At 58.6% G+C, this 25,444-nt stretch overlaps 1 protein-coding gene across 6 annotated transcripts; it reads left to right on the top strand.

Annotated features, from left to right (window-relative positions):
• The first annotated feature begins 69 nt into the window (after positions 1 to 69).
• HCFC1 (host cell factor C1) lies at positions 70 to 24,129 on the top strand. 6 transcript variants are annotated; one of them, XM_078363686.1, is made up of 27 exons: positions 70 to 453; positions 828 to 1,239; positions 7,447 to 7,595; positions 7,870 to 8,030; positions 8,661 to 8,869; positions 9,619 to 9,703; positions 10,270 to 10,376; positions 11,501 to 11,680; positions 11,754 to 12,113; positions 12,434 to 12,594; positions 13,140 to 13,337; positions 13,557 to 13,781; positions 13,950 to 14,054; positions 14,305 to 14,524; positions 14,777 to 14,919; positions 15,064 to 15,202; positions 15,415 to 15,635; positions 16,217 to 17,693; positions 17,986 to 18,149; positions 18,789 to 19,233; positions 19,572 to 19,889; positions 20,020 to 20,138; positions 20,239 to 20,376; positions 20,728 to 20,913; positions 21,156 to 21,456; positions 22,115 to 22,178; positions 22,343 to 24,129. In XM_078363686.1, the coding sequence occupies exons 2-27, from the start codon at positions 1,047 to 1,049 to the stop codon at positions 22,380 to 22,382; spliced, it is 6,108 nt and encodes a 2,035-aa protein (XP_078219812.1). In that variant the 5' UTR covers positions 70 to 453; positions 828 to 1,046; the 3' UTR covers positions 22,383 to 24,129. The 6 variants fall into 6 exon arrangements, with proteins under 6 accessions (XP_078219812.1, XP_078219811.1, XP_078219810.1 ...); XM_078363685.1 differs by having other exon boundaries at positions 19,569 to 19,889; XM_078363684.1 differs by having other exon boundaries at positions 18,660 to 19,233.
• The last annotated feature ends 1,315 nt before the right edge of the window (positions 24,130 to 25,444 follow it).

The following is a 25,444-nucleotide window of genomic DNA, read 5'->3' as shown; positions in this document are numbered from 1 at the left end:
CGTCACCTGACTCCGCCCCCTCGCCCGACCGCCGGCGCCGCCGCCGCCATGTTTAGTTGTTACTTCTTCACACAAGATGGCGGCTCCCAGGGAGGAGGCATGAGCGCCCTGCCGTTACCGCTCCTCCTGCCGTACAGTTGCCGCTTCGGGGCCTAACTCTGGCTCCTTGAAGCTGCTCCTGTGGGAAGGAGTCATAAGGAGGGAAGTGAGGATCGCACACTGCCTTGAGTTTGGTTTGCAGTGGAAGAACTGACCCAGGAGGAAGAGAATAGGGGGGAACGAGGAGCTAGTCTCAAGATGGCGGCTCCCAGGGCGGCAGGCGCAGCTTGAGCTGCAGAGGCGGACTAAGGGGAAAGGTGCGAGACTTCTAACGGCCTTACGGCGCGCGCCTCCAAACGGCCCTCGGGAGCTCGAGCTGATTCCGCCGGCCTCCGGCGCGCCTCCATTCCTTAGGTGTGTCGGGGCTGTTTCGGGAGCGGCGGCTGCACTGAGCGCTGGGCGGGGAAGCGGGACGGTCTCAAGATGGCGGCTCCCACAATTGTGGTCTGAGCGCCGGCGGGGCTGCGACGACCGCGGCGCCTGTGGCTCTTTTCCACCCGCCCCGGAAGCCGGCCAGTCCTGGGGACTTGGGGGTGTGGGAACCGGGCCGGGGTTCCGCCATTTCCGGCGGGGGAGGGCTACGACTGAGGAAGGGAGGAGAGAGAGGCGGCTCAAGATGGCGGCTCCCAGGGCCTCCCGCCCGAGCTTGTAAGCGGGAGCGCCCGGGCAAGTAGTCGGGGTGACGGGACTCGGCGGCCTCTAGCTTACCGAGCCTAGGCGCTCGACAGTTTTGGGCAGCTCTTGAGGAGACGACGTGAGCGAGAAGAAAGGGAAGAGCCAAAGGGAAGGAGAGCAGTTAAGATGGCGGCCTCCATGGAGTCGTCTACCGCTGTGTGAGGAACCCTTCTCCGTTAGAGCTGCCTTAGACGAAAAGGGGTGTGTGAGAGGAATTGAGGGGCTCCGTTCCTGCTTGTTGACTTCTCCCCACCGCACCCTTTCCCGGAACTATGGCTTCGGCCGTGTCGCCCGCCAACTCGCCAGCGGTGCTCCTGCAGCCCCGCTGGAAGCGAGTGGTGGGCTGGTCGGGTCCGGTGCCGCGGCCCCGTCACGGCCACCGCGCCGTGGCTATCAAGGAGCTCATCGTGGTGTTTGGCGGCGGCAACGAGGGAATAGTGGACGAACTGCACGTGTACAACACGGGTGAGTGCAAAGCCCGCTGGGTCCTCGGCAGTTTCCCTCTCTCCATCTCCCTCCTCTTCCCTCCCTCCCTCCCTCCATCCCTCCATCTCCCCCCTCCCTCCATCTCCCCCCTCCCTCCATGTCCTCCCTCATCATCTTCCCTTCCCTCGTCCGTCTCCCCCCTCCCCTCCCTTTCCCCCTCTCCCTCCCGCTCCTCCCTCCGTCCCCCCTCCTTCCCCTCCCTCCCCACTGATCGGTTTGCCCCTCCCCGTTGCTGTGCCGGGCTTCAGTGCTTTCCTCTGATCTTCTTCCCGTTCTGAAACCCCTTGTCTCCCGTATTTAAGGATTGGTTTTCGTCAGTTGAAAGAAAGCCCCTAGTCCAACTGGTGGGGGAGAGGGGCTGTCGCCAGCGGTGGTGACTTCAGACTCACACCGTTACCCAGCGTGCCGGGGCTGTGGCGGGCGGATGTGTCCCCTTGGCGCAGGCAGAGTTCTCCCTCCCTCCCTCCCTTCTCCTGCGCCTGCTCAGCTCTCCTTCATCTCGAGTGCCCATTCTGGATAAATGACCATTTCTAGATTACAGATTCGTTCTCTGTTTCTCGAAAAAGGGAGGGAAGGGACGCGTTCATAGAGAGCAGAGTTTAACATCTTCATCTGCCAACCGGCTAATGCTGGAGCCCTGGGTACCGCTACGACGGGCCGCCAGCAGGGTCGCCTCTCCTTTTCGACATTTACTTCTGCAGCGTTTCTTTCTGAGTCGCACCTTCTCTTAATCTGGTGCTTTCTGGTTTACAAGCTGAATTCCAGTTACCCCTCAGCGGCCTGTGTAGCCCTGTGTCTCCCCGCTTCGGCGGATCACGGGCTTACCTCACCCGCTCCTCTGCCTCCCGGCAAAACCCAAGCCCTTGTTAGTTGCGACGGGGAAGAACCTCTCTCTTCAGGTATGGCTGAGGCACCACAGCCTTCGTGGGGGCTGTCTGTTGTTGCCCCTGCCTAGTAGCCTTGCTTAGTCTCTAGTGCAGAAAGCCTGCTGCTGTCCATGAACTTTGTGACATCCTTTTCTTGGGGGCCACTTGGCCCGTTTTGTGCCCCTAGAACTAGGGTCAGCTCCCACATTGCCTGCTGCCTGCCCGTTGGCCCACAGGATGCTGGTCTTGCCTAGAAGGCAGGGTCAGGGTGAGTTCTGTCCCAGGCAAGATCTGGAAGAGGCTGCGTGAAGGGAACCGCCCCCACCCGCAGGCTGGGGTCCTAGGAAGCCCTAGTCGTCAGTGGGAGCCACAGCTTCCAGCACTAGCCCCTTCTCTGCAGCATCCTCCCGTGGAGCTCTGGCAATCCCCTGGCCTCTGTGGTGCCCCTGCAGACAAACCTCGCTGGGTGGGCTTTGTGTCCTGGCCAGTAAAAGACCGTTCCTCTCTGACTGCGCTCCAGTGCCTTGATGCTGTAGGGTGGGAAGTCAGCTGCCTGGAGGGAGAAAGTTGGCTTCGGAATTGGGAGGGCTAGAGCTGGGCTCTTGTGTGCCGCTTCCTTCCCCACCCCCCAAGGCAGAAAGTGCTGGTTTCTCCACACCTTGGAAATGGTTGCCACCTACCACACGGTCTTTGAAAGGCTGGTGGGTTGCCGGTGACCCTTTTCATTCCAGGTCTCTCAGCACCTGTTGCCTCCAGGGAGCAGGACCTGTCTCAGCACCCCCCCTCCCCCCCGCACGGGTGCTCGGTGGTTGGTGGTGCCCCGTGCCAGCCCAGGCAGCTGCAGTAGCAGGAATTAGCTCAGTAAGCTAAGGTCAAGGGGCTGGGATACAGCTTCTCCAGCGGTGGGGCTGTTTATAGAGGCGCCGGCACCATGAGCAGCACCTCAACTCTTTGCACGGACTTTCTTCTCAGAAGGCCTGGAGCAGGCTCCCTGGCAGGGAAATGCAATTTTAGAAAGTAGGGCAGGGGCCTAATTACAGTCGGCTCCAAAGTCCACCGCCACCGTTGCCTTGGCTTCCTGGGGCCTCTGCATATTCATTTGTTTATTAAAATGAATTGACCACTTTGGCATGAATTCATTCCCAGTCTGCAAAGACAGGTTGTGCATTAGAGGGTAGTCTGCCTTCCAGAGGGCCGCTTTAAACGAAGCCCTGGTATCCTCTAGGATAGCAGTTTGGGAACTGTCATTGGCAGCTCCTCGGAGGACTTCTCCAGAGAGAGCAGCTGGCAGACCCAATGCCCTCTTCCTCACCAGGGTTTCTGCATGGGAATCGGCAGAATGGCAGAATCCGGAATCAGCGGGAGTTGCCCCTCCCAGCAGCTCGACCTCCGCACCTTTGTCCTGTCTGCTTTTGCTGTGTTTGGGAGGAGGCGGGGCATATTCTCAGGCCTCTACCCCTTGCACGTTTGCAGGGTCAGTCCTCAGAAAGCCTTGCTTGGAGAGAGCTGATCTCGAAGGGGCCCCCGTTGCTAGGAGAAGAAAGCTTCAGGGGTGTGTGCTTTGAGAAGTCTTAGGGTAGCTACTGTCCTTCTCCTTAGGAAATTTTAGTTCCACATTGCAAGCCAAAGGATTCAGAGTGCTGCCAGGGGCGGTGGGGGGGTGTGGTGATGAGAGTTTTGGCCTCAGTGGCTCTGTAATGTCCATAGGCTCTTAAAGCTGGAAGGAGCCTTGGACGATATCTAGTGGAACTTCCTTGTTTCTGCAAATGAGGAAATTGGGGTCCAAGAGGGGAAGTGAAAGGTCCAGGGTCACCCCGCCAGCTGGTGGTGGAGTTGGGCAGGAGTGCAAACCTTCACAGAGGCTGTTGTATCACCTGTCTCTTGAGGGCAACCACCTTTGAAACACCTACCTTCTCCTCTCTCCCTGTATCAAATTGGTCATTGCATTGAGCTAACATCAAATCTGTCCCCCTCCACACCAAGCTCTCCTGTCCTTTTATTAGACTCGTGCGGTCACTTCCTGGTTGGTCCTACGAGTTTCATTTGTCGGGAAATCCTGTTCACCCTTCAAGGCCCGGCTGAAATGTCACCTCTTCTGAGAAGCCCTTTCCACTCCTGCCCTCCCTCTCCAGCAGTCACCCCACTCTGTGCTCCCGAGGGCCAGGCTTGAGTCAGAGCTCCTCTAGGGTGCTTGTCTCATTGTGGGAGGGGGCATGCAGCCTTCCTACCCCATTGGGAGTATGAGCACAAGAGCAGTGTCCTCTGTGCCTCCCAGCATGTTGTATGCCACACAGGAAGTGCTCTAATGTGACAGGTGGAGCAGAGAGGAAGGCAGTTCGTTGAACTTGACCGGCTGCCCCCTGCATGGGCACCGGTCTTTAGATGGTGATGGGACGCTAGCAACCACGCTGGGGCTGGTGGAGCAGGAAGTGGCTGGGGGAGCTGATGAAACACGGAGAGGCCGGGGCGCAGCCGTGCCCTCAGGAGGAGGGCAGTTGGAGTGGTGTTCGTCCAGGGCAGGGTTCTTTCCCCACCTTCCCCTCCCAGCTGACAGCCAGCACCTCCAGGATGAGGTTCCCCAGGATTGCGTTACATGACACCCCCCCCCCCCGGATGATTCAGGGGCAACTGAGAGCATCTGTCACATTGAGAAGCTGGGAGAAGGGAGGGGTGCTTCTCGTGGGGAACCAGGACTGGTGGGTGAGATGAGGGGCCGCAGGCTTGTCTTCACTCCAGGAGCTGTGCTCCCTGATAGACCTCTCTTGACGTGTTCTAGAATGAGATCAGCAGCTCTTGGGTCCTGTAGAAGGATCTGGTGAGCAGGAGCCCCAAAGGTATCACACGGCACTTCTGGCCTGGCCTGCTGGTTCACTGATCAGCATGTTATGGGAGAACTGCCGGCTGACCCCATGTGCCATTTAGCTTTGTCCCAAACCCTGACCCATGGCCCCATAGCTGTGGGCTTTGACCATGATGGTGCTCAGGGTAGTGAGGGTGGCTGCTTGGACATGGGACCCTTGGGCAGGCACAGATCGGTCGCTTTGAGTCAATGATGGGGCTCTTGTTTCCCTGTCTCTGTTTTGCCCTAAGACCTCAGGTGTTGCTTGCCCTCCTGGCTTTGCCCCTTTACCTATCCAGAGTAGTTGGCCCAGGCAGTCTTGGGTCTCCTTGTGCGTTTACCTTGGTAGCTTGCATGGAGCCCCCTCCAGGGATTAGTCAGGGTGGCTCTCCAGTGTGCAAGGCTGTTGGCCTTGGCAGCTCCTGCTTTTCTGGGGTGGTTTTTGCACTGGGAATGAGAAAGAGGCAGGGGCCCAGGACCCAAGATTGTGGGTGTGGGCTGCACAAGTGTTGCCCTCTGCCTTAGGAAAATGGCATGGGAGCTCAGTGCTTGGCATGTCTGAGGCCCAGTGACTCAGCTGAGTGGCTGCAGAGACCGACAGCCTGCTGAAAGCCCACCCTTGGAGTGGGTGCTAGAGAGTGGGGTGGGGGTGCTCGCCTCTGGAGGTGGTGCTGGTGCGGTTGTGCTGTGGGGGGTTTTCTGTTTTTGTTCTTTTCTTTTTTGAGGCTAGGTCTTGCTCTGCTGCCCAGGCTGGGATGCAGTGGCGTGGTCTCAGCTCACTACAGCCCAAACTCTGAGGTTCAGGCAGTTCTCCCACCTCAGCCTCCCGAGCAGCTGGGACCACAAGTGTATGCCACTACACTCAGCCAATGTTTTAAAATTTGTAGACACAGGGTCTCCCTGTGCTACCCAGGCTGGGAGTTGTGCTTTGGATGAGGGCAAGCCTTGCACACAGTGCACGCTGAGCCCTGGGGGTGACGGCGTGGGACTGGGTGGGACCAGGGTGCAGTGGGATGTGCATTCCCAACCATGGCCGGCCGTCTGGCCCTAGGTGCACCTGAAGACGGAAAAAACTACTTTGTTTTTTTTCTTCTGTGGTCTCACAATGCTTTTGGTCACCAAACTGAGTAGTCTGTGCTATATCACAAGATCACAGCATCCCCTGTGTGGAAGCCTTCCCAGTTCCCACCCCACAGGAATCCCCCCATGCCCCGTCATGTCCTGGGGAACCCGTCTTATGTCTCAAGTCGTGTGAAGGGGCCTCAGCGCCTTCCGCCATCTGCTCACTGAGGTCTCACCCAGGCCAGCTCAGAGGCACAGAGTTGGGGTTGCACCTGGCCCCCAGTTTGGGGTTTTCGGAAAGAGTGTGGTGAATCCTCTGAGGGGCCCCTCATAGGAAGAGGTTTCCTGGGAAGCCCCAGCATGGAGGGTGTGAGGGGAGTCGAGTTCAAGGGCCCAGTCTCATCTGAAGGCTGGCTGCTTCTGTCCTGGGGGAGTAAAGCAGTGCCTAGGGTCTGATTCCTCTCTTTCTTGGTGATCTTCTCACCCCCATGAGCTTTCGGGAAGCTTCTGTCATGGCTCTGCTGAGACTGCTGCCTCTGGCTTTTGAGAATGTTCCAGAATAGCATAGGTGTGGCCGTGGGGGTGGGGAAGGATGCCGGTGGACCATCACCTAGGAGACCAGAGGAGGTCTGGGAGGTCAGAGCAGAGGCTGGATCTCGTCCCATAGCTCTCCATGGCCTTTAGCAGTTGCTTTTTTGGCCACTTGAAAGTGCTGCTGTGGGCTCTGGCTGTCCTGACTCTGTGATACAGGGACAAAAATGTGGGCTCCAGGGAGAAGGAGCACAGGTCCACCAAGAGGGTATTTTGAGGAGAAGTTCATGTCTGATCCACTGAATGGTAGGGAAGGAAGGCAGTGGCCAACGAGGGGTCTTGCACAGTGACATCCCTCTCATTAAGATGACCTTGATGGGCCAGGCGCGGTGGCTCAAGCCTGTAATTCCAGCACTTTGGGAGGCCGAGGCGGGTGGATCACGAGGTCAAGAGATCGAGACCATCCTGGTCAACATGGTGAAACCCCGTCTCTACTAAAAATGCAAAAAATTAGCTGGGCGTGGTGGCGCGTGCCTGTAATCCCAGCTACTCAGGAGGCTGAGGCAGGAGAATTGCCTGAACCCAGGAGGCGGAGGTTGCAGTGAGCCGAGATCGCGCCATTGCACTCCAGCCTGGGTAACGAGTGAAACTCCGTCTCAAAAAAAAAGATGACCTTGATGAGAAGCAGGGTGGTCACAGGCCCTTTTGCAGTGGCCTGAAGTCGTGGGATTTGGAAGATGGCCCAGGTAGCATGGATGGAGTTGCTAGAGTGCCCACAGGGATGGTGCTGGCTCAGCCCCTCACCAAGGTTGACGGCTGGTAAATTTGGGGAATGAGAGGAATGGGCGATGCTGGCTCTACTGACTTCTGCCTCCTTCTGTTCCCCAGCAACCAACCAGTGGTTCATCCCAGCTGTGAGGGGGGACATCCCTCCGGGGTGTGCAGCCTATGGCTTTGTTTGTGATGGAACTCGCCTCCTGGTGTTTGGCGGGATGGTGGAGTATGGGAAATACAGCAATGACCTCTACGAGCTGCAGGTAAAGCAGCCCCAGGTTCTCACTCTGCCTCCCCAGCCCCATGACCTGACAGTAGTGGCTTCAGGATTGAGACAAGTGGGAGGTGGAAGGGACGCTTGGGAGTCTGCCAGTGCCACTCTGAAGTTGGCCCGCCTCAGGAGAAGGCCAGGCCTGACACCCAGGACCTTCTTGCTCCGGCAAAGCACCTAGCTTGCCCCCGGCCATTTTCTCCTCTACCACAAGTTGCCCTGGGCCCCGAGGGGTGGCCTTCAGCCTCCAGGTCTTGATTTTGCAGGCGAGCCGGTGGGAGTGGAAGAGACTCAAAGCAAAGACACCCAAAAATGGGCCCCCTCCATGTCCTCGGCTCGGGCACAGCTTCTCCCTTGTGGGCAACAAATGCTACCTGTTTGGGGGTCTGGCCAATGATAGTGAGGACCCAAAGAACAACATTCCAAGGTGAGGCTTGGTCCTTTTCTCTTCAGAACCCCCGGGTGGGTGTGCAGCTGGGTCCCTATCTCATGCTGGGTTGTAAATGAGAGAGCTGTACCAGATGCCCTCTAAGGAGCCTTCTGGCTCCAAAATCACTGCTAACCCTGAGCAGGCCTCATGGGTGGAGGGCCAAGCCGGAGGTGGAAGCCACTTTGCCTTGGGCTGGGGCCTGCTCTCAGACTCGGCCTAGAGTTGCTTGTGTTCCTTCTCGGTGTCAGCTGCCCACAAGTTTCCTGATGGGTATTTTCCAAGGCCTATGGCCAAGGACTCTGTTTGGAGGTAGTCCCAAGCCGGTGACCCTCTTGCTCAGTGGAGCCCTTGTATAATGCCCAGCTTTGTGTGCACAGCACGGCATGCTGCTGGGTCTGGACTCGGGGCTGCTGTATAGCCTCGCCCACCCTTTCCCCTTCTCTAGCTGGGCTCATCCTAGAGAGCTTCTGGCAGCCCCTTCCTCGGGAGCCAGGGCAGAAGGACTTCACAGCTCCCATGGCCGTAGCCCCTTTGTGTTCTGGGGAGTCTCTCCCTCACTGATAGCCATCCAGTGAAGCCTCTGGCATGAGGAGCTGAGACTTGCTGTAACTGATCTCTTCTCATCAGGTACCTGAATGACTTATACATCCTGGAATTACGGCCAGGCTCCGGAGTGGTAGCCTGGGACATCCCTATCACTTACGGGGTCCTACCACCACCTCGGGAGTCACATACTGCCGTGGTCTACACCGAAAAAGACAACAAGAAGTCCAAGCTGGTGATCTACGGCGGGATGAGTGGCTGCAGGCTGGGAGACCTGTGGACCCTAGATATCGGTGAGTAGGGTGGTAGCACCCCAGCAGCTGTGGGCCAAAGCAGGTCTGAGTCTTGGCTGGTCCCGTGGGTGGCGCTGTTGTGTGGTGAGGTGGGGCTCGTAGGGAGCTGGAACGCCCCACTTTAGTGCTTTCCTCTTGTCAGGGTGGGGAACCCTGGATTGTCCTTAGGTCTGGGGCTGTTACCTCTGGCCTGTGCTGGCTCAGTTGGCCGAATGGGTCTGCTGGCTTATAGGAGAACAAGAGATTAAGCTTTTCTAGAATGGAATTCTCTGGACTCGTCAGTGGTCAGACTGTGTGGGCTGCTGTGTCCTGGTCTGACTGCCGAGGTACCACTGCCTGCCGGTAAACCGTGAGGCCTTGGGGGACTGCTTGGACAGGAGTGGTTGGGCTGGGGGAGAGATGTTGCTGAAACGGCTCTAGCCTAAGGTGGTTATGATGGTGAATATATTTCATGGAGAGTTTGGGGTGTGCTCCCAACTCCTCCCCTAGCACAGAGCGCAGTGCTGGTTCAGGGCAGGTGCTCAGGATGTACCTGAAGGAGCGCACCTGCTAGGCTGGGCAAAACTGACTGGGTAACACGGGAATCTAGCTCCCACGACAACAATCAGAGGGCCTGCTGTGGGCTGTAGGGAGGCCAGGGATGTGATTCTCTCACTGAGACAGATCCTATCTTCCTGAGCTAGCTTGAATCCAGGGAACGGTCTGTGTGTGGTCCAACGTGTGTAACCCTCTCCCCTCTTTCTCTACAGATACACTGACATGGAATAAGCCCAGTCTCAGCGGGGTGGCGCCTCTTCCTCGCAGTCTCCACTCAGCAACCACCATTGGAAATAAGTGAGTGGCTGCTTGCCTGTATCTCCCTTCTCTAGACCAGTGGGGCCCCTCCCCCGAAGGGCTCTCAGTTTTGTTCTGTCAGACCCTAAGACCTGAAGATGCCTCTTTCTGGCTGGGCTGGCATTCGGTAGCCCTATTTTTCCATTACGACCCTGGGGGACCAAGGAAAGACAGATTCAGCAGGGATGGGGCCACACACAAGCCCAGCCTGAGACCCTCCCTGGGCCTGTGAGGCTCCGCCCCATTGGATACAGAGTGTTCTAGGTCCTCTGTGCAAGCACTTGGCTATCTTTGTGAGTGCCCAGGTCCTAAAGGGAGCCTAGGAACTGTAGAGATGAAGGTGAGCTTCAGATGAGCTGAACGACGCTTTTATATGGTAGAGGTGGCACAGTTCTGAGAGCTGAGCTACCAGGCAGGAGAGGGCCTCGTCAGGAGGCTTCACAAGTCCTTGGGGATTCTCCTGGGGAGAGCCAGAGGACTGAGCTGTAGAACTGGGGTAGCAGAGGTGGCCACTAGCTTGGCACCAACTCTACAATCCTTTCCCACTCTTTCCTCCTCACTCCCAGAATGTACGTGTTTGGTGGCTGGGTGCCTCTTGTCATGGATGACGTCAAAGTGGCCACGCACGAGAAGGAGTGGAAGTGTACCAACACGCTGGCTTGTCTCAACCTGGGTATGGCCTCCTCGGGCTCTGAGTGACCTGTGGGAGGCTGTAGGAGGCCAGCCCTCCTCAGCCTAAGTGCTGTGTGGGGTGTGTGGGGAACAAGCTTGGGCCCCCGGCTCCCTCTGGAATCCACCAGAAGGATCTAGTGGGCAGAGCTCTCTGAAGCAATGTTCTCCATCTGCATTTTGAATGCGCTCTCCATCCAAATGGCCCAACATCCAAAACTGTCAAAGCCTCTACAGTGCAGGGCCTCCCGCCCTCTTCCCGGTTCTGCTTCTCAAGAGGCAGCCACCTGGGTGGTTTCCTGTCCACCTTGCAGGGACTCTTCATATCCAAGCATTAGTCATAGGTGCCTTTAAATACAAAACAGTGGTAGCCTGGTGCACGCAGTGCTGCACCTGGCCTTTCTCATCCGCCATAGCTTGGAGATCACTCCACATTTCTGCCCCGCAGCAGCTTCCTTCAGGCTGTGGTTGTGCTGCTGTCTCTTGTACAGGCGCTGCTCCGTGAGTATCCTTGCACCATCTTCACCTGTGTGCAAGTATATCCTAGGGGTGAAAACCTAGAAGTGGAGTTGCTGTCCGATGCAGCTGAGGCGCCCTGCACAGAGGCTTTGCCCACATAGGTGCCTCCGGTGGTGCCCTCACCGAGTGGTCAGGCCACTCACCCTTTACCAAGCCTGATAGATGGCTGAAGCTCCCTTCTGGCTCACCTTGAGCCCCAGCTGCTACAGGCCCAGAAATCAAAGTGCCAGGCACCGGTGGTTGAAGTTGCCATTTCTTTTGCGTGAGGATGTTTTTTTTTTTTTTTAAGATATTTTTATGCTGTTTTCCCTAAACCGTCTTTCCCATTGCCGTCTCTTTTTGTGAGTTGTGGCATTCCTTGATGGGCAAGGAGGTAAATCCCTGACTGTGTTTCTCATGGTTTTCCTAGTTGGCCGTTGGTGTTTATAATTTTATTTTTTATGGTGCTTTTTGCCACAAAGCTTTCTTTGTTTTGTTGTTTTTAATGTAATAATCTGATAACATCTTGATTTTAATTTCCATCCTTGACAACAAAAGAACCAAGGGCAACTGGGGGTAGCGGGTTTCTTCCGTCCTCCCTGCTGATCTTACCCGTCCGCCCTCTCCCAGATACCATGGCCTGGGAGACCATCCTGATGGATACACTGGAGGACAACATTCCCCGGGCTCGGGCCGGCCACTGCGCAGTCGCCATCAACACCCGCCTGTACATTTGGAGTGGGCGCGATGGCTACCGCAAGGCCTGGAACAACCAGGTCTGCTGCAAGGACCTCTGGTACCTGGAGACAGGTAGGCCCAGCCCAGCCAACCCTCCCACCCTTGCAGCCTCCCGCCCCTTCTCACCAGCTTCGTTCTCCCACAGAAAAGCCACCACCCCCAGCCCGAGTACAACTGGTACGCGCCAACACCAACTCCCTGGAGGTGAGCTGGGGGGCAGTGGCAACAGCCGACAGCTACCTTCTCCAGCTCCAGAAATATGACATTCCTGCCACGGCCGCTACTGCCACCTCCCCTACACCCAATCCAGTCCCATCTGTGCCTGCCAACCCTCCCAAGAGCCCTGCCCCGGCAGCAGCCGCACCCGCTGTGCAGCCACTGACCCAAGTAGGCATCACGCTCCTGCCCCAGGCTGCCCCCGCGCCCCCGACCACCACCACCATCCAGGTCTTGCCGACGGTGCCTGGCAGCTCCATTTCTGTGCCCACTGCAGCCCGGACTCAAGGTGAGCCAAGGGCCCAGAGACGTTTAAAAGTAAGGGGCTGGCCTCCAGGGAGATGCAGTGGCAGAGTAGGGGCTGCAAGATGGCAGCCTAGACAGCAGGCCAGTGGCCAAGAGCTTTGGGCTTGTCTCCAAAAGTCGTGGGGGGCATGCTAAAGCCTGGCCCCGCCTGTGGACACAGTCACCCTGAGGGCACAGAAGAGCCAAACTCCCACACAAACAGGCTGGCAAAAGTGGCTCAAGCTGCCTGCTGAGCTTGGCAAACGGGCTGGGGACGTTGTGCGGAAGGTGAGATGGCTGATGGCTGGCCTCTTCTTTCATCAGGTGTCCCTGCTGTTCTCAAAGTGACCGGTCCTCAGGCTACAACAGGAACACCATTGGTCACCATGCGACCTGCCAGCCAGGCCGGGAAAGCCCCCGTCACCGTGACCTCCCTGCCTGCCGGAGTACGGATGGTTGTGCCAACACAGAGTGCCCAGGGGACGGTGAGGAGCAGTCTTTGGGGTTAGCGGGACTTCCTGTTGATCCAGTGCACTAAGTTGTAAGTGTACTGGGGGTTTACACCCACCCCCTGGGCTCTCGTAGCACGCGCCCCATGCCTTTCCCTCCTGCAAGGTCATGGTGGGAATTAATAAGTTAATGCCTAGAAGGCCTAACCTGTTGCCTGGTCCTAAGGGCATTGGCCACGTGGACTTTCTTGTCCTGCAGCCTGAGAGGAGGAGCTAGCCAGCTGGGCTTGATGCAGGCCCATGAGAAAGGAACTGGACCTGCTTTGACTCTGGTCTTTACAAAAGATCCAGAGCTCCTGGCCACCTCTTGCCACAGGGGTTGCCGCGCGTGGTCAGCAATGGGAGCCCTCCTTGTCTGGGGCCAGGAGAGTGGGGTCTGGCAGTAGAGAAAGCTGAGCCATGCTGGTGGGATGAGGCTCCCCAGAGCAGGGCTGAGCCCTGGGCAGGTTCCAGTGAGGTCCACCAAGCAGGGAGGCAGGTGGTACCTGTGACCTGGCCTCACACGCCCATGCCCGCTGCAGGTGATTGGCAGTAGCCCACAGATGAGTGGGATGGCCGCACTGGCTGCTGCGGCTGCTGCCACCCAGAAGATACCCCCTTCCTCGGCACCCACAGTTCTGAGTGTCCCCGCGGGCACCACCATCGTGAAGACCATGGCTGTGACACCTGGCACTACCACCCTCCCAGCCACTGTGAAGGTGGCCTCCTCGCCAGTCATGGTGTGTGTCTTCTGGGGCTTGTCACTGTGATTAAACAGGCATGGTCATTCATCCCTTGCCCGTAAAAGGAAGGGGGAACCAAGCTGTTCCTGGGCTCGGGAGCGGGAGGAGGAGGATGAGAGTTGAGGCGTGGGAGCTGTGGGCCCACCATGGACATCTTTGGGTGGTTTCCCCATCTCTTCCTCTGCCTGGTGCATCACTCATCTCTGCCTCCTCCAGGTGAGCAACCCTGCCACTCGCATGCTGAAGACAGCAGCTGCCCAGGTGGGAACATCGGTTTCTTCTGCCACCAACACATCTACCCGCCCTATCATCACGGTGCACAAGTCAGGCACTGTGACAGTGGCCCAGCAAGCCCAGGTGGTGACCACAGTCGTGGGTGGGGTCACCAAGACCATCACTCTGGTGAAGAGCCCCATCTCTGTCCCAGGAGGCAGCGCTCTGGTGAGTGATGGGTGCCGCCTGGTCACCTGTGACAGCTGCCAGGCCACAGTGACTGCCAGTGGTTACTGGCCAACCCGGGGCCAGCTCCAGGAGAGTCCCAGCCAGGCCATGCCCTTGTTTGGTTTCCAGATCACTCCCTGCTCCATCCTTTTTTTTTTTTTTTTGTAGATTTCCAATCTTGGCAAAGTGATGTCAGTGGTCCAGACCAAACCAGTTCAGACTTCAGCAGTCACAGGCCAGGCGTCCACAGGTCCTGTGACTCAGATCATCCAGGTGAGCGCTCTCGGTTTCTGCACATACACAAGAGTGGGGGCCTAGGGGCCAGGCCACAGGGAGAACTCGCATCTCTGCCCATGGAAGATCACATGAGCACACATGGTTCAGAAAGTTCTGCTGCTCGGTAACCTCGCCCACAGCCTCCAGAATATTCCCTGAGTCGCCAAGGCTGCCGACAGAGAGTAGCCAGACCACACTTCTCTTCCTGGCAGTGGCACTGACTCATGCACCTGTTTACCCCTTTCAGACCAAAGGGCCCCTGCCAGCGGGAACAATCCTGAAGTTGGTGACCTCAGCAGATGGCAAGCCCACCACCATCATCACTACCACACAGGCCAGCGGGGCGGGGACCAAGCCCACCATCCTGGGCATCAGCAGCGTCTCCCCCAGTACCACCAAGCCTGGCACGACCACCATCATCAAAACCATCCCCATGTCGGCCATCATCACCCAGGCGGGTGCCACGGGTAAGGGCCTCCCCTGACATACGGGTGTCTGCAGGTCCTCACCGGAGGGGAAATGGAGGGTGGGTTACAAGGCGCACTGTGTTTCTGTTTCTTTTACCCATTTCCACCTTCTCCTTGCCGACTTTTGTGTTTAAGGTTGCTGGGGAGATGGCAGGGCTGTGGCTGTGACTTGCAGCTCTTCATTATAACCCAGGGCAGCAGGGGCAGCCCTCACAGAGCCTGTCTCCCCTGGGCCTCCATTCTCCCATCCAGGTGTGACCAGCAGTCCTGGCATCAAGTCCCCCATCACCATCATCACCACCAAGGTTATGACTTCAGGAACTGGAGCACCTGCCAAAATCATCACTGCTGTCCCCAAAATTGCCACTGGCCACGGGCAGCAGGGAGTGACCCAGGTGAGGTACTCCCAGCCACGTCTCAGCCCAGTGTCCCAGTGCAGTCCGCCCCAGCAGGCCATGCAGGTCCTCCCGACGGGCCTGGGAGGGGTGGTGTTCACCAGCCTGGTGGTGACATTGGTGGCACTTCTTTTGGTGTTCCAGGTGGTGCTTAAGGGGGCCCCAGGACAGCCAGGCACCATCCTCCGCACTGTGCCCATGGGGGGCGTCCGCCTGGTCACCCCCGTCACCGTCTCCGCTGTCAAGCCAGCCGTCACCACGTTGGTTGTGAAAGGCACCACAGGTGTGTACCCAAAGGCTAGGGCTCCTGCTGCCCCTAGATGATAATGAAGCAGGGCTGGCCTCCAATCCCCATGGCAGAGCTGGGGGGCACAGCAGCTCTCTCTCGAGCCTTCTGTGTCAGGAGCTCCAGAGTGCCCTAGCCTGTCTGCGGGAGGAGCCCTGGGAAGAAGGCAGCAGCAGCCTCGGCCCAACTCTCTGCCTCCTTTCCTTCAGGGGTCACAACCCTAGGCACAGTGACAGGCACAGTCTCCACCAGCCTTGCTGGGGCGGGGGGCCACAGCACCAGTGCGTCCCTGGCCACGCCCATCACCACCTTGGGCACCATCGCCACCCTCTCCAGCCAGGTGATCAACCCCACTGCCATCACCGTGTCAGCTGCACAGACCACGCTGACAGCGGCAGGCGGGCTCACGACCCCTACCATCACCATGCAGGTAGGGCAGAGCCTGAGGGTGCATGTGGGCGAGGGATTTTCACAAGTGGAAGCACGCGAGGCTCATGCCCTCCCGTCTACAGGCCTTTCCTTTCCGGTGTCACACTGCTGCCAGGCGTGGCCATGGTGTCACATAGTCCCTGTCTCGTAGTCCATGGTTTGGCCATGCCTGCCGTTTGAACACCAAGTTCTTCCTCTCATGGTGTTCTAGGGGACACTGCGGTTCATCTTTGTAGATTTGAAGCTGGAAAATGGTGAAATGTTTGTTGTTGGCCTTTGAGCCTTGAGGGGGATTTTCATTCCCTAACAAAGGATTTGACTCCAGCCAGGCTCCTGCCTTCCCCTTGCCCTGCCCCCACAGCCTCTTCCTTATCCCAGTTGCCTTTGAGGCAAAGTGGTGCCTCTTCCCTGGCCTCTAAGCAAGTCGGTGTCTTGGGGGCAGGGGCAAGTGGGTCTTAGGTTTGCCAGGGCCATTGAGGAGCGGTCAGTGGTCCCAGGCTGGGCAGTGACAGTGCAGGACAGAGGGAGGTTGGGCAGATGGCCAGCCGCAGCACTCAGTCTCCTCCTGGTGTGTCTCCCCAGCCCGTGTCCCAGCCCACCCAGGTGACTCTGATCACGGCACCCAGCGGGGTGGAGGCCCAGCCCGTGCATGACCTCCCTGTGTCCATTCTGGCCTCTCCGACTACAGAGCAGCCCACCGCCACAGTCACCATTGCCGACTCGGGCCAGGGTGATGTGCAGCCTGGCACCGTGACCTTGGTGTGCTCCAACCCACCCTGTGAGACCCACGAGACTGGCACCACCAACACGGCCACCACCACTGTTGTGGCTAACCTTGGGGGACACCCCCAGCCCACCCAAGTGCAGTTCGTCTGTGACAGACAGGACGCAGCTGCTTCTCTTGTGACCTCGACTGTGGGGCAGCAGAATGGTAGCGTGGTCCGAGTCTGCTCGAACCCACCCTGCGAGACCCATGAGACGGGCACCACCAACACCGCCACCACCGCCACCTCCAACATGGCCGGGCAACACGGCTGCTCAAACCCGCCCTGCGAGACCCACGAGACGGGCACCACCAACACTGCCACCACAGCCATGTCGAGTGTTGGCGCCAGCCACCAGCGAGATGCCCGTCGGGCCTGTGTAGCCGGCACCCCTGCTGTGATCCGGATCAGTGTGGCTGCTGGGGCGCTGGAGGCAGCCCAGGGCTCTAAGCCCCAGTGCCAAACCCGCCAGACCAGCGCGACCAGCACCACCATGACTGTGATGGCCACTGGGGCCCCATGCTCGGCTGGTCCACTCCTCGGGCCGAGCATGGCACGGGAGCCTGGGGGCCGTGGCACTGCTTTTGTGCAATTGGCCCCTCTGAGCAGCAAAGTCAGGCTGAGCAGCCCAGGCAGCAAGGACCTGCCCACGGGGCGCCACAGCCATGCAGCCAACACCGCCACCATGGCCCGTTCTAGTGTGGGTGCTGGGGAGCCCCGCGCGGCACCTGTGTGTGAGAGCCTCCAGGGCGGCTCGCCCAGCACCACAGTGACTGTGACGGCCCTGGAGGCACTATTGTGCCCCTCGGCCAGTGTGACCCAAGTCTGTTCCAACCCACCATGTGAGACCCATGAGACAGGCACTACCAACACTGCCACTACCTCGAATGCAGGCAGCGCCCAGCGGGTGTGCTCCAATCCGCCGTGTGAGACCCATGAGACGGGCACCACCCACACGGCCACCACAGCCACTTCAAATGGGGGCACAGGCCAGGCCGAGGGTGGGCAGCAACCCCCTGCTGGTCGCCCCTGTGAGACACACCAGACCACTTCCACCGGCACCACCATGTCCATTGGCGCGGGCGCCCTGCTTCCCGATGCCACTTCTTCCCGCAGGACCCTGGAGTCTGGCCTAGAGGCGGCAGCAGTGCCCAACGTCACTCCCCAGGCTGGCACCGTTCTGCTGGCTCCTTTTCCAACACAGAGGGTATGCTCCAACCCCCCCTGTGAGACCCACGAGACAGGCACCACTCACACAGCTACCACTGTCACTTCCAACATGAGCTCAAACCAAGGTAAGTGAAGGTGGCACCTGGATTTCATGGTCTCCCAGACCCCCAGGCCGAAAGGGTGAGAGAACGATGGTGGGGATTCGACCAGAGTCCCCCAGTCAGGCTCCTGGGCACCCAATTTACCAGCGGGGTGGGCTGGGGCGTCCTGGTTGTGCCAGCAGCAGATGGCGGATCTCCAGGAGCCTGTTCTGCCCTCTCTGACCCTCCCCTTGGGAGTACAGGAAGCCCATGGTGGTCAAGCCAACTGTAGGCCTGGGGGCTCCTGCTTAGCAGCCCCTGCCTATTGCCCCCACAGACACCCCACCCACTACCAGCGATCAGGGAGAGGTGGAGAGCACCCAGGGCGACAGCGTGAACATCACCAGCTCCAGTGCCATCACGACAACTGTGTCCTCCACACTGACGCGGGCTGTGACCACTGTGACACAGTCCACGCCGGTCCCAGGCCCCTCTGTGCCGGTAAGAGCCCAGGGGGTCCTTTTCCTCTCTGCCTTCCCTGCCTACGCCTGTGCAATTCCACAGTCAAGACACCAGATGTCGCTCTTTTACCAGGCATGGGGGCTCCTCCTGGTTATTTTTCCAGACCATAAAAGGGCAGCCTTGATGTCTGCTGCATTCCCCCGCATCTCTGGGGCGCTTTTATATCTGTGACTGGTTACCATCGTGTGTCACTTCACCACAGCTTGTACAAGACGTGGCGGGGTCTGAGTGTGTGTCTGTCCAGGCCAGGATGACTCTGAGGACAGGTTAAACCTGACCAGGGGTCTCAAGGGCCTCTGTCCTCATGATGCTCAGAGAACCACTGCCCACTCCTCTTCCCCCATTTAACATGGGCTCGAGCTGGCCCATCGAGAGTGAAAACTTAGGCCCACAAGGAAAGGTGAAGGCTGGCTTGCTTCTCAGCCCTGCTTCCTGGTTCTGGCCCCCTTCTCCTTCCCTCTGACAGGGGCTTCTCTCCCTTTCTAGAAGATATCATCAATGACTGAGACTGCCCCAGGGGCTCTGACTACCGAAGTCCCCATCCCGGCCAAAATAACAGTGACCATAGCCAACACAGAAACTTCTGACATGCCCTTCTCTGCTGTTGACATCCTGCAGCCCCCAGAGGAACTCCAGGTGTCACCAGGGCCTCGCCAGCAGCTGCCGCCGCGGCAGCTCCTACAGTCGGCCTCCACAGCCCTGATGGGGGAGTCCGCCGAGGTCCTGTCAGCCTCCCAGACCCCTGAGCTCCCGGCCGCCGTGGATCTCAGCAGCACAGGGGAGCCATCTTCGGGCCAGGAGTCTGCCAGCTCTGCAGTGGTGGCCACTGTGGTGGTCCAGCCACCCCCACCTGCACAGCCTGAAGTAGATCAGTTATCACTTCCCCAAGAGCTAATGGCTGAGGCCCAGGCCGGCACCACCACCCTCATGGTAACGGGGCTCACCCCCGAAGAGCTGGCAGTGACTGCTGCTGCAGAAGCAGCCGCCCAGGCTGCAGCCACTGAGGAAGCCCAGGCCCTGGCCATCCAGGCGGTGCTCCAGGCTGCACAGCAGGCTGTTATGGGTGAGCGCCAGCACCACCTCGGGGGAGCGGTAGACCACAGAGACAGCCTGGGAAGAGGAACCCATTTCTCTCAAGGGTGGCATGAGCCAGATGTGATGGGGAGCATGGGCACAGGGGACCCCAGGCAGGCCAGATAGTGGGGACTGCCACATGGGACCGGCTGGCTGGGGTTACTGCCCGGGAAACAGGCGGGGCCCCTTGGCCAGGGCTTATCCTATAGTGGAGGACGGGTGGAAGGTGGACAGTGTCTCTAGGACAGGCTCTGGGGGCCTCCGCCTGGGCCACCTGCCTCTGGCCAGCCTTCCTAATAAGTAGTATGTCTCTTGACCCTGGAGCAGGCACCGGCGAGCCCATGGACACGTCCGAGGCAGCGGCAACCGTGACCCAGGCAGAGCTGGGGCACCTGTCGGCTGAGGGCCAGGAGGGCCAGGCCACCACCATCCCCATTGTGCTGACACAGCAGGAGCTGGCGGCCCTGGTGCAGCAGCAGCAGCTACAGGAGGCCCAGGCCCAGCAGCAGCATCACCACCTCCCCACTGAGGCCCTGGCCCCTGCTGATAGTCTCAATGACCCGGCCATTGAGAGCAACTGCCTCAACGAGCTAGCCGGCACCGTCCCCAGCACCGTGGCGCTACTGCCCTCAACAGCCACTGAGAGTAAGCGGCTAAAGGCGAATCAGTGCTGGGGTGGTGGGGCCACCCAGGGAGGCCACGGCAGGACAGGAGGCTGGGTCCCACTTGGGAGCCAAGTCTTCATAGTCTTTCTCACTGACACCTTTCTTCACAGGCCTGGCTCCATCCAACACATTTGTGGCCCCCCAGCCGGTTGTGGTGGCCAGCCCAGCCAAGCTGCAGGCTGCAGCTACCTTGACTGAAGTGGCCAATGGCATCGAGTCCCTGGGTGTGGTGAGTTGGGTGTGGTGGGGCTCCTGAGGCTGGGTCTGGGGGGCAGCACTGCCTCTGGGTGCTGAGGGCCTGATTTCATCACCCTGATTCTGTCTTCCAGAAGCCGGACCTGCCGCCCCCACCCAGCAAAGCCCCCATGAAGAAGGAAAACCAGTGGTTTGATGTGGGGGTCATTAAGGGCACCAATGTAATGGTGACACACTATTTTCTGCCACCAGACGATGCTGTCCCATCAGACGTAAGTGTCCGCAGAAGCTGATGCCCTCAGGTGGGTGGGTCTTGGCTCCACTGTCCTAAGTGGGGCTTACAGGAAACTCCCCCATCTTTGGGCCAAGCTAAGTAGCCAGGAAGCCTGAGAATAGCCCGGCAGAGACCATCCCCCTGAAGCAGGAGAAAAGGAGAGCTTTGGTTCCTTCCCGCCACTACCTGGCCACAGGCCGCCTCACTGTGTCCCTCCTTGCCATAAGGGGCCAGCCACCGCTGACCTCTTTTCCCTCTGGCCCGTAGTCACCACAGACCTTCAGCATCCCGGGGGTGGCCCAGAGCTGCCTTCTCCACAGCAGAGTTCATGCCACTCCTCTCTTCCCAGGACGACTCGGGCAATGTCCCTGACTATAACCAGCTGAAGAAGCAGGAGCTGCAGCCAGGCACAGCCTATAAGTTTCGTGTTGCCGGAATCAACGCCTGCGGCCGGGGGCCTTTCAGTGAAATCTCAGCCTTTAAGACATGTCTGCCTGGTTTCCCAGGGGCCCCTTGTGCCATTAAAATCAGCAAAGTGAGTCTTGCTGTGGGGTGACCGTCTGTACCTACTTGGTTCCCTCCTGCCTCAGCACATGGGTTTTGAATCCCAGTTTGTTTTAGCCCTTCTACTTGCGGGAAGATCTCTTTGAAGCTCCTTGAACCGTGACATGGTATCTCTCTGCAGTGTTAGAAAGTGGTTTATGGGAACCATGATCAGTCAGTTCTGGAAGCTTCTAGCTTGCTCTGTTGTTGACCTTCTGACCCCCTGGGTTATAGAGTCCTGATGGTGCTCACCTCACCTGGGAGCCACCCTCTGTGACCTCCGGCAAGATCATCGAGTACTCGGTGTACCTGGCCATCCAGAGCTCGCAGACTGGGAGTGAGCTCAAGAGCTCCACCCCAGCCCAGCTGGCCTTCATGCGAGTGTATTGCGGGCCCAGCCCCTCCTGCCTCGTGCAGTCCTCCAGCCTCTCCAATGCCCACATCGACTACACCACCAAGCCTGCCATCATTTTCCGCATAGCCGCCCGCAACGAGAAGGGCTACGGCCCAGCCACACAAGTGAGGTGGCTGCAAGGTGAGTGTCCTTTGTGGGGCTTTTCAGGCAGCTTCTAGGGAAGGCACAGGGAGCCAGGTGCAGCAGGCGGAACTGTTGCCCTCTTAGATTTCTTTCCATGTGCCATGTCTCCCCGCCTCCTTTGGCGCATACACAGCCCCCAACGGGTAGCTGTCGAGTGGAACAGGGGCCCCAGCTCCAGGCCTGGTGGTGCAGGAGACGCTGCCCCAGGATGTTTGAGGGGACAAGGACTGAGAGGGCTGTGGGAAAGCATAGGTTTCTAAGCCCAAAAACAGCGTGTCCCAGGTCCCTGGCACGCAGCAGGTGAGGGGTGGGATGCAAGGGGGACCAGCCGCCTCCGGTCAGCTCATGCTCCTGCTTCAGCTCCTCTGGGGCTGACTGGGACTGTGGGACCTGGGACCTGGGACCTGGGACGGCAATGGTAGGTGGGAGCTGAGCTGAGTGGGTTTCTAACCTGCATCCAGAGGGGAGTGAGTGGTGTCGTGTTCTAGACAGGGAGCAGGGCAAAAGGTGACCGCCCACCGGGCCGGTGCCCTACCCTTGCTGGCTGCTGTTGAGCACTGTGTGGCACCAAGAGGCTCTGTGGGCGGGCAGGGCGCAGGTGTTCCTTGCTCTTGTTGTCACAGTGCTGCTCACCCATCTCTCTCATTCCTTCCAGAAACCAGTAAAGACAGCTCTGGCACCAAGCCGGCCAGCAAACGGCCCATGTCCTCTCCAGAAATGTAAGCAGGAAGCCCTTCTCCGGAACTTTCTGAGGCTGGGGGTGGAAATAGCTGGGCTCAGCCTCTCATCAAATGACTTGGGGCACTTAACCGGCCCCGCACGATGGGCCTCCCGTGGTGTGAGGCCCACATTAACTGTCTGTTTCCTTTCTCTGCCTTCCAAGGAAATCTGCTCCAAAGAAATCTAAGGCCGATGGTCAGTGAGAGGAAGCTGACCAGTCCCTGGATTCTTCTCCAGACTCCCCTGCTTCAGGAACACCCGCCAAGGCCCACCCCCCACCCTGCCCCGCCCCGGCATTCGCACTTCACCCTCCAGAGCCGCAGTTTCCTCCTCCCCCCTTTCTCTTTCTGTTTTTAAAATAATCTAAAGAAAGCACATTTTACCATTGCAGTTGGGAGGAAGCAGAGGCAGATGGGAAAGCAGAGAGAGGAGCACGCTTCCTTTCCTCCCCTCTAACTAGGGAGGGCGGAGCTGAGGACAGCCAGTGCTGTCCTCCCGGGGCTGTGTGTGCTTTGCTTTGCCAAGGGGCCAGGTCGGGGGCGGGCATGGAGCGGAGGAAAGGCACACCCTTGGCCTTCCCCCGGGCGGCTTTCCCGACACTCTGGCCCGGGTGTCTGGTTCCATTTTCTTTTCTTCCCCTTGTGTTTCCAGCCACCTAACCTCCCTTCCTCAGGCTCCCGCGGTCCGCCCTGCTCAGTGATCCCACAGGAAGCTTACACTTTTTCTCAGAGGCCTTTGTGCTCCAACTCTTATCCTCTTCCCCTCTTCTTTCCCATTTTAAAAAAGAAAAGAAGGAAAAAGAAAAAAGAGGGGCAAGGAGCCCCGTGGCGGCCTGGGCAGCACCTGTGCAAAGGTCCCTGTGGGCCATGCCGCCGACGGCTGCATTGGTTGTGTTTTTTAGGTTGAAATTGGTGAAGTTCACACTTTCATTGTAATTTTAGCGTGTGGGGTTTTGTCTCTTTTTGTTGTTAGCTGTGTACAGAATGTGTAATCTTTTTTCTTTTTTGTGTGTTTTTGTTTTTTTGCTTTTTTCTCCTTGGCTAATTCTTGGCAGGGATCTTTCTGGAGGAAAAGCTGGGGCCAGCCAGGGCAGGAGAGGTGTGGAATCTGCCATGTGGCGCCTGCTGTTTGCGGCCCGGCCCAACTTCTTGTTGTTGGCTCCTGTCCGCTACCCCTTTGCCTGTCCTCAGGCTGCTGGAACAAAGAAAGGACAGCTCATTCCTCATGGGCAATCACTCCACACCTATAGGGTCGAGCCTGGGGAAGCTCGAGGGAGGGCTGGGGCCTCGTCCTGGGTTCCCAGCCCTCCCCACGCCCCCTCCCTCAGCAACACCGGCGCTGCCTCCCACATGGGGATGCTGCTTTCTGCAGCCGCTGTGCCACCTCCCTCAAGTTGTCATGGAAAGGGTGGAGAATGGAGGGGAACCAGGTGTCCTTGGAGGCAGCCCGGGAGGGCAGCTGTGAAGTGTCACCTACAAGGGAGGCTAGGGCAACATCCGGCGGCCAGCAGCAGCAGCATAGCAACTGCGTGAATGTGCAGCCTGCAGGCTCCTGGGATGGGGTATCTGCTTGCAGTTTTCTACCCTCCTCCCGGAACTTCCGTCAAGGAGCAAGGTTTGCCAGCAAGTCAGAAGGCTTTGAACTGAGCAGCCAATCTTTCCAGCCCTTCCCACCAACCTCTGCCTGGAGATACAGCAGCCTGTGTCCTCCAGGGCCTCTGGTTTGTTGTATTATAGTATATTTCGCTGTGGAAAATGTCACGTTTAGTCACCTTGGAGCCTACTCACCTGGTCCTGTTGTTTTACCCCCTCCCTTCTCTTGCGCGCCTATTGATTTGTTTCTGAGGAGAATACACCGTTCACTATTGTAGAGTAACCCCTGTGACTCAATATTACCATAGTGCGATGTCGTTTTGTGCTATTTTGAACAATTAAAAGACTTTTTTTGAAATAACCACCAGGTGGCTCACTGTGTCCCGGCATCCTTGCAGGAGGCCTAAGCAGGAAGGCTGAGAACTGCCCGAGGCTCACGGAGCCCCCTGGTGGGGGACCTGAGCTCCGGTGAAAGTGAGGAAGGCCCCCACTGTGGTGTGTGGTCTTTGGACCAAGTTGGACCAGGGTCCAGAAGGTTTCTTGGCAGCTGCTTTGCAGGGCAAGAAGCAAGGGGCCCCTTGAGCAGCCGCTGCTGACTTTGTCTGGGGCTTGGATCCCTCCCTCCCTGCACTAGAAGATGGGATGGGGCAAAGGTCTGGCAGGTCACCAGCAGTGGTCTGGGGTGTGTTGGGGGGAAGAGGTGCTGAGTCACAAGCACACTGTGGGTACTGCAGAGGTGGATTCCCTCATCTTGCTTCGTCTTACATGTGAGCCATGCCCACAAGGGGAAGAAGCAGAGCTCGTGATCCAGACCACCTAGCGATTGGGCTGGCGGGACAGCTGGATTTGTACTCAGTGCTCACCAGCCCAGAGGTACAGAAAGCCCTGGGGCAGCACAGGCCTAGGCGGGTCTGAGGGGAGTGGCATGGTGCTCCTGGGGCTCTCAGGCCTAGTGTACCTGCATTCCCTGCCCCCCCCCCCGCCAAGCCCCACCGCCTGCCTTTGTTTCCCGCACACACCTCTACCCCCTGAAACTCCTGGAGTAACAAAAGCCTCCCTGTCTCCACCTGGCATGGGTGTGTGTGCAAGGCCCTGTCACATGTGGCCTCTCCTGGGAAGCCTGTCATGTGGGATCCTCTGTGTCCCCACATGGCCAGGGCTTGACTCCAGGAGCCACGTCTGTCTTGGCCACTGCACCAACTACGACCTGCCACAGAGCCCAGCCTCTCAGAGGCCCAAGGACAGGGGTGGGAAAGTGTCCTTTGGAGCAGAGCAGTAGGAGCCATGCCTGGGGCTGGGGGAGGCCAGGGGCCACATGGGGTTGGCCATACCTTTGGCAAAAGGCTTGTGGGTGCTTCGCCTGGTGGGGGCAGTATAAGGGTTCTTCCCACCCCACTCCTGTAGCTGGCACCTGCAGGGCTACCCATCCTCCACCTGCCTTCAGCTCACCTGTCTCACGGTGGCTGCATCACAATTCAGAAGGCAACGGTCACATCAGTAATGCCTCTGGTGTTTATCTGAAAATACCGAATTTCTGTCGGAGGGTACCACTCCACAGCCTCCAGGGAAGAGCCCTGGACAGGGAGGGGGAGCGGGGCATCTCTTGGTCCTGCTCCCAGGGAGCCCAGGAAAGCTAAGTGCTCTCCCTCAGGATTGACCAAGGCCCTGTCCAC

This window comes from Callithrix jacchus, chromosome X, assembly GCF_049354715.1.
Source record: "Callithrix jacchus isolate 240 chromosome X, calJac240_pri, whole genome shotgun sequence".
Taxonomy (NCBI): Eukaryota; Metazoa; Chordata; class Mammalia; order Primates; family Cebidae; genus Callithrix; species Callithrix jacchus.
Note: the sequence above shows the minus strand (reverse complement) of the source record. Positions and strands in the feature narration are given on the sequence as shown.

Coding starts and splice junctions, on each gene's coding strand:
- HCFC1 (XM_078363681.1), top strand. CDS start 1,047: ATGGCTTCGGCCGTGTCGCCCGCCAACTCGCCAGCGGTGCTCCTGCAG. Junction 19,890..20,019: donor GCCCTCAACAGCCACTGAGA/GTAAGCGGCTAA, acceptor CTTTCTTCACAG/GCCTGGCTCCATCCAACACA. Junction 21,457..22,114: donor ACAAGTGAGGTGGCTGCAAG/GTGAGTGTCCTT, acceptor CATTCCTTCCAG/AAACCAGTAAAGACAGCTCT.